Source organism: Rhamphochromis longiceps, linkage group LG10, assembly GCF_057381845.1.
Source record: "Rhamphochromis longiceps isolate RC_006_pf linkage group LG10, R_longiceps_female_GT1.1, whole genome shotgun sequence".
Classification (NCBI taxonomy): Eukaryota; Metazoa; Chordata; class Actinopteri; order Cichliformes; family Cichlidae; genus Rhamphochromis; species Rhamphochromis longiceps.
The window spans coordinates 35,038,109-35,045,666 of NC_140566.1; the positions used below are offsets into that span (position 1 = coordinate 35,038,109).

The window sequence follows — 7,558 nt, forward strand, 5'->3', positions numbered from 1 at the left end:
TCGGGCAAAGCGGCAATGGGACTGTGTAGTGTGGTCCTCCTTATTACAGACCTGACAGCTCCTGCCATTGAACAAAGGGGCCCGATTCTGTACTCGTCTGCCACCCTGCCGTGAGGGGGAATGTCCATCCCCAGCCTTCGCTTTATTCAACAGCTCCCTGAGCATCGACATCATCTCACCAAGCACAGCATTGTCGCTGGGCTGCTGACTGTGGGGGAACTGCTGCTCAGGAGCAGGGAGGGCAGACTGCTTCTGGTAATGCAGGGGAATAGTCTGGCATCTATTCTGAGTTGAGGTCGTCGGATTCCGTTCCCCATCCTGTGACAATAGAGGAGGAACAGTGGGACAGCTTGGAGCAAGAAACATCTGCTGCGTCTGGGACAAGAGAGGAGAGGGTGAGACAGAGGGTCCTACCCCAGGTGACGGGGGTGACGTAGGAAGCGCGTCAACACCAGAAGACTTCCTGTCATCGTTATTCAAGAGCTCAACACGCGTGTCATCACGAATTAGTGCTGCTGCATGGGCCTCAACCACGCGCACTCTCACAGAAGACACCCTCTCGCGCCGATACTCATCTATCCTCTCCTGAATCTCCTTGCACGTCCACTCATGTATCTGTTTGTACTTAAACACAGATGCGAGCTCAGGATTTGGGCAGTGTTTCACAAACATTTTAGCGATCTCACCACCAATGTCCTCCATTCGCCTGCCTTGACGCTTCAAACCTTCCTCAGCCATATCTTTTGTTTTGCTTTGTTTCTATGTTGTTGTACTTTTTCAACATGTTCACAATAAAGATTTAATCAATCTATCTAAATGAGTCCAAATCAGAAATAAAGAGTCAAACATAACGTGGAGAATACATTCAGATAAATGTGAGTGTTCGCTCAGTAGCTGTTGTGGGTAATAGGTTCATTGGTTAACACTGTTAACTGTTTTCAGTGGTCGTGACCGTGGAGAGCAACTTCTGTCAGATGGAGCTGGAGGAGCTGAGTGACGTGGAGGAGGAGACGAGGAGGATGAGTAAAGGCCTCCTACTGTCGGTCTGCTACGCCGCCAGCATCGGAGGCATCGCTACCCTGACAGGAACCGGGCCAAACCTGGTCCTCATCGGACAGATGAACCAGTACGAACTCACAGCAACGGCACCCACATCATGTGACCACGTGTCCTGTGAGGCCTGACTCTCAACTTCCTGTTTCTTCCTCGCAGGCTCTTCCCTCAGAACGGTGACGTGATCAACTTTGCCTCCTGGTTTGCCTTTGCTTTCCCCACCATGGTGCTAACGCTGACCCTGGCCTGGTTCTGGCTGCAGTTCCTCTACGTGGGCTGCAAGTAAGTCATTCACCAAAACACAACCCCAACATTACTGTGACATCTCCCACAGCTCCCACAGCTCCCACAACTCAACTTTACAGTTACAACCATGATTGGGTTTTTTTGCTTTTGTGCACCACAGCCTGAGGAAGACGTGGGGTTGCGGTGCGGTCAAGTCGCAGAAGGAGCGGGCAGCATACCAGGTCATCAGGGACGAGCATTCCCGTCTGGGACCCATGAGCTACGGAGAGTTCAGCGTTCTGGCACTTTTCATCCTCATGGTGGCGCTGTGGTTCACACGAGACCCGCGCTTCATGGACGGCTGGGCGACGCACATGTTCAACTCCAAAGCTGAGTGAGTACCAGCGAAACCTTCATGAGTGCTCGCTGCTGAAGCTGTTTTAGTGTTTTGGGCGGTTCAGAGAGCGGCGCAGACCAAACCCAAATCAGTCACGTCCTCGTGCGTGGCTCCGCCCAGATCTCCACCGCCATCTCAGCCTTTTAATAAAGCAGACTAACTGAGACTCTGAGGGCCCAGCCTCCTCGGCCAACGAGCTGTGACCGGCAGGTCACTGACACCTGCTCATCCAGTGTTACCCGCTCGGCCGGGTCGGCGAGCTCTCGGCTTTAACAGCGCTCAGGGTCGGAGGGTCTGCTGCAAGCTTTCTGCCAGTGTTACTTTAGCAGCAGGAAGCTGTAACCAGGCGACGAACATCACCCAACAGAATAACATCTGAGTTTCACACAGGAGCCGCTCTATTGGTCAGATAGTGTCATTAAAAAAAGACCAGATTACTTCCTTTTTAAATTACGTCCTGTTTTATTTCCAAGGTGTGTTTTTTTTAAAATGCACTTTTCTTGTTCTGGTTCATGTTTTTAGATGAATCTGCCTCTCCACGTTATCGTAACAACTTTCTAAGCTTGTAGTTTATTCATTTGTTTATTGTGTTAAATGAAAATATAAGAATTTGGATTTAAGTCTCATTTTCAAACTGAAAGTAGATCTTTTGTGAAGCACTGGAATGATCCTTTAAAGGGGTGTTTTGAGTTTTTTTGAGCAGAAACTCTGAGGTCCAACTTTCACGTGTTCGTCTCTGTTCCTGCAGTAATGTGAGATGGAAAGAAAGGGCCTGCCTCGGGGCAAACTCCCAGAATAAACAGGACTCAGAAGCGAGGAACAAACACTGGACGTGTCCTGGGTACAAATGCTGGACTTTAGTGTCACAGCTGCAGCTTTGACCCGTGTTACACAAATGCAGGAGGCATGAACTGAGCTCACCTCCACACCGCACATCGGGCCTAGTTAGTCTGATTTTTCTTTCAATTAAATGTTATTATCTCAGCTTTTATTATTCAACCCTTTCAGCAGCATTTGCATGATTAGTTTTTGTGAATTAAATTTTAGTGTATCAGCTGGTGATACTGGACTCACTGGTTTCCAAATTAGGTTAACCATGTATTTAATCCATTAGATTATATTAATAGTTAGAAGCTTTTCCGTGTAGTCGGTTCTTTGCCTGCAGCTGCGACTCTGACGCCTGCACAGTGTTCGTGTTGTTGCACTTTGCAGAGTTTCTGCGTTTGAGAAAACGTCCAGAACAAAATCACAGAAACAAGCAGCAGCCTGAGGGTTGTCACGTTTATTTGCTTCGCTTCTGCAGTATCAGAAATCATATATGTCTGACTGTATGTGAGTATAGCACAAGCTCATAAATAAGGAAGCAGAGTCTGTCTGTCTGACTCATACAGGAAGATTTTTAATCTGTAAATGTATGTTTTGTAACTCTGAGACGTTAAAGTTGACTTTAAACCCCGACCAGCACCACCACAGCTAAACACACATGCGTATTTAACCATGTGGGAAATTGGCAACACATGACATGACTTTCCTGTTCATTCATAAACTCCCGGTGGGGTCACATGACCAGCGAGAGTAGCGCAGACGTCACGCATCGACCTGTTTGTTTCTGTCGTGTTGTTGTTAAGGCCGAGACGGGAAATAAAAAAATCCTCAGTTTCTGAGAAAAATGTGAGATTTAACACGTAAACAGAAACATTTAGAATATTCAAAAACATCAATAATCAGTTTAACTGAGAAATACAACAGCTTTGGGGGGGTTTTCTTGTCACTGAATTCACAGTTTAGTCCCATCAGAGCGTTTTTCTCTTTGGAGCATGAATGTGGAGACAAAGTCTTGAAGAAGCTTCCAGAAACCGTGAGCTCGTGTTCAGAGCTTTCATCATAAAACACGTTAAAATGAAGAAACAGCTGGATGGCAGATGTTTGCCCTCTGTGGACTGAAGCTTTAGGGTTTTGTTGGAAAGCTTTTTCAGACTTTTTCCGATTTTTCTCCGAGCGGTCGCAGTTCTGGATGTTACTGAGCATCAGTTTGCAGGTTGCTGATGAAGCGAAGGAGCATTAGCCTTCAACTTTTCAGCAAAGATGAAAAATATCAATATGCTCCCAAAGAAACCTGCGAGTCAGCAGGTCTGTGTCCACCGATGAAGGCTGCAGGAAAAGCTCATAATTATTTTTATTATTGTCATTATTTCTTAGACATGAGGACTTTTTAACTCCCTCTTCCGTCTTAAGTGAAAGCCCTTCAGCTGTCATTGACTCTGTTCACCTCCCGTCTAATATCGACCGCTGAGTTCGTGAGAAGGAGTTTCACCACAGCCGGAGGTTTGGTATTTGCACACACTCAGTGACCATGCAACCACTGGGTTTATGTTTCTACATCCACCTCCTGTGAGCTTTGTACTTTTTGACCTTTTAGGGGTTTCAGTTATTTGAAATACTGATTTGGAGACAGGAAGCAGGCCGTGCCCTGTGCCTGGTAACATCTGTGTGGAAGCAGTCAGCTGCAGGCAGACTCTGAGATCTGAATGTCTTGTTTTCACTGAAGGAAAATTCCTTTGTTGCTGCACAGTCATTGATGACGTAGTTCACTGTAGATATTTATTATAGTTATAGTTACTGAAAATAGTTGCTGCTCATGTTATTGTCAGGCTGTGACATCAGCTGAGGGCAACTGCACGTCGACTGTAAACCTGTGTAATCAGGAAACATTTCAAAATCCTCTGTTTGCACAAACCAAAGGTCCAAGGTAACCAAAACTAGACCCCTCCCCCTTCAACACCAGGTCAGGTGATTTGGCTCCTGTGTCTGACCCAGACCTGAGTTCAAAGTATTGGTTATTGTTTATAAGTCATTAAATGACCTGGACCCTGAACACACAGCTGGGATGTTTCATGAATACAACCCTGGGATCAGGCATTCACCTGCTATGCTGTCACATCTTCTCCTCGGCAGATTTTAAACAGAAGCTGAACAGTGTTCCTCTTTCAAAGCCCCGTGACCGACTGTAGTGTTTAGAAGGTGCTAGAACCTGTTGCTTCAGTCGCAGGAAGCAGCAGGAGGCTCCGAGTTTTGTTATTCCTGTTACAGAGAATCTTATTTGCACTTTGACCGTGACATCGCGTAATGAGTCAGTGAATAAGCATAACCATTTTGCAAAAGCTACCATGGTGATCTTGCCAGATTACAGCACAGCCATTAGAGTCCCAGATGTTCGACTCAACATAACTCTTTAAGGCTTTAATCTTCCCGAACCACCTGTGGTCTTTGGAAGTGACAGTATCTAGTTTGTTGTTTGATGCTGAGTGGATGAAAGTAGATCCTGCATTGAGCTCTCTCTCTGTGTCTGCAGGTTCGTCACAGATGCAACCGTTGCCTTGTTTGTTGCTGTTTTATTGTTTGTTCTTCCCTCCGAGCCGCCGCGATACCTCTGCTTCTGGAGGCGCTCCGACACAGGTACCACAAACACACAACATGTGGATGGGACACAAAGGCAATTTATGTTCGTGATTTAAATTGTTCGTTTGATCCAATTAGAGTCTCAGGTCTCTCGAGGCCCCGCCCCTTCTCTGCTCACCTGGCAGGTGACTCAGAAGAAGATGCCCTGGAATATTGTCCTGCTGCTGGGAGGCGGCTTTGCTTTGGCCAAAGGCAGTGAGGTAAAACCTTTGAAGAGTAAACAAGGACCAATAAGACAAATCGCTCCACCAAGTGCACCACAAGGCTTTTTTACTACATCAGCCTTGATTTATAGTTGCTGACACTTCAAAGACATTTACAGATTCCGGCCTTCTGTTACATTCTTTTATGCAGCCTTAGTTTGTATATTTTTAGAAGGAATAAACTAAAAGTACATTTTGAATAGCCAAGAGAACAACACAACTAAGACTTTGTGAGTAAATGAAAATGACGCTTCTGCTCTGTATGGGCACAGTGCAGATGGTTTGATGAGATTAAGTAAATCTTATATATATTTTGGAAAAGTGAAGACACCAGATGGAGTTTTCATTCAAAGTAAAGACCACAGAGAAACCTTTGCTTTCAGACTCAGACTGAAGTCCAGCTTTTTCTTGTTGGTTTTTCAGGAGTCGGGTTTGTCACGTTGGCTCGGTGATCAGATGACGCCGCTCCACTCAATCCCTCCATGGGCCATCGCCATCATCCTCTGCCTGCTCGTTGCCACCTTCACTGAATGTGCAAGCAACGTTGCAACAGCAACTCTCTTCCTGCCCATCCTGGCTTCCATGGTACCAAAAACACAGCCAGCACAGACTATATTTGTTATTTGCAGATGTTCCTACAGATGTTTCATATCATAAGGTGACAGAGAACAGAAGGAGCTTCACCCTTGAACCACTGACAGACTTTTATTATGATACATCTAAACAGGAAGTGTTGAAATGTAACAGGAAAAAAGCCACTGAAGCCAGTTTATGGGTAAAGTTGATGACTCTGTTGTTTTCCCAACCCAGTCCCAGTCCATCAGCTTGAACCCTCTGTACGTGATGATCCCCTGCACCCTCAGCGCCTCCTTCGCCTTCATGCTGCCAGTGGCCACTCCACCCAATGCCATTGTGTTTTCCTCCGGTTTCCTCAAAGTGTCCGACATGGTGAGTTCTTCATTTCTTCCAGTTGGAAAGAAATAATCATTCTGATTCATTATGTCATCATAGCCCCCCCCCCCCCCCCCCCCCCCCCCCCCCACTGTGCCCCCTACAGGCAAAAACAGGGGTGGTGATGAATATCATCGGCATCGGCTGCATTAGTCTGGCCATCAACAGCTGGGGTCGGGTCATGTTTTCTCTGGACACTTTCCCCTCGTGGGCCAACGTCACTGCACCCGTATAGGAGCAACATCCTCCCACATCTTTATTTATGCACATAAAGACCTTTTCAGATTTGATCTTTCAGCTCCAGCATCTGGCATTTCCCAGCCAGGAGTTTGTTTTTTATATTCGTGTTACACCCACAAGAAACATCATCTCGATTTTGTTGTTTGTGTCATTGTGCGTGTACACGTTCTAGTAAACTGTCTACAAAGTAGTAATAATGGCAATTAATGGACTTCCACACACAAGCAATGTAGTCGACGTTACCTTTGGTGGATTGAAAAACTAGATCTACCTTTATATGTTTGTACAGATGGTGTAAGAGAAATACACACAAACTGAGGTCACAGTATTCGTTCTTAGTGTCTTTAAAGCAATCTTAGGGCCAGACAACAGTGACAATAAGTCCCCAAGTTTTAAATAGATTCTCAAAATGTTTTCTGAGCTGGACTGTGGACTCTAACTACAAACATTCACATTCCTGTTGACCCTTTAATTTAAAAAAAGAACTCTTCAGTGATAATAATAATAATAATGGATTGCATTTATATAGCGCTTTTCAAGAACCTCAAAGCGCTTTACAATTCCACTATTCATTCACTCTCACATTCACACACTGGTGGAGGCAGCTACAGTTGTAGCCACAGCTGCCCTGGGGCAGACTGACAGAAGCGAGGCTGCCATATCGCGCCATCTGGCCAACACCAGTAGGCAAGTAGGGTAAAGTGTCTTGCCCAAGGACACAACGACCCGGACAGAGAGCCCAGGGATCGAACCGGCGACCTTCCGGTTACAGATGCGATTCCCAACCCCCTGACCCACGGTCGCCCTAGCCACGATCTGTCAGTGCGCCCCAGGGCGGCTGTGGCTACAATGTAGCTGCCATCACCAGTGTGTGAATGTGTGTGACTGGGTGGATGACTGGATGTGTAAAGCGCTTTGGGGGCCTTGGGGACTAGTAAAGTGCTATACAAATACAGGCCATTTTTACCATTTTACCATATTGATGAAAATTTAACAGCTGAAAGAAACCTGAATTTCAACAAAAAAAAAT

The 7,558-nt window shown here is 46.0% G+C and overlaps 1 protein-coding gene across 1 annotated transcript; it reads left to right on the forward strand.

Moving 5' to 3' along the window:
- Positions 1-954: 954 nt before the first annotated feature.
- LOC146661326 (Na(+)/citrate cotransporter-like) lies at positions 955-7,125 on the forward strand. Its single transcript, XM_085421423.1, has 8 exons — positions 955-1,126; positions 1,213-1,335; positions 1,460-1,672; positions 5,028-5,131; positions 5,213-5,334; positions 5,761-5,922; positions 6,148-6,285; positions 6,395-7,125. The coding sequence occupies exons 1-8, from the start codon at positions 975-977 to the stop codon at positions 6,521-6,523; spliced, it is 1,143 nt and encodes a 380-aa protein (XP_085277549.1). The 5' UTR covers positions 955-974; the 3' UTR covers positions 6,524-7,125.
- Positions 7,126-7,558: the final 433 nt, after the last annotated feature.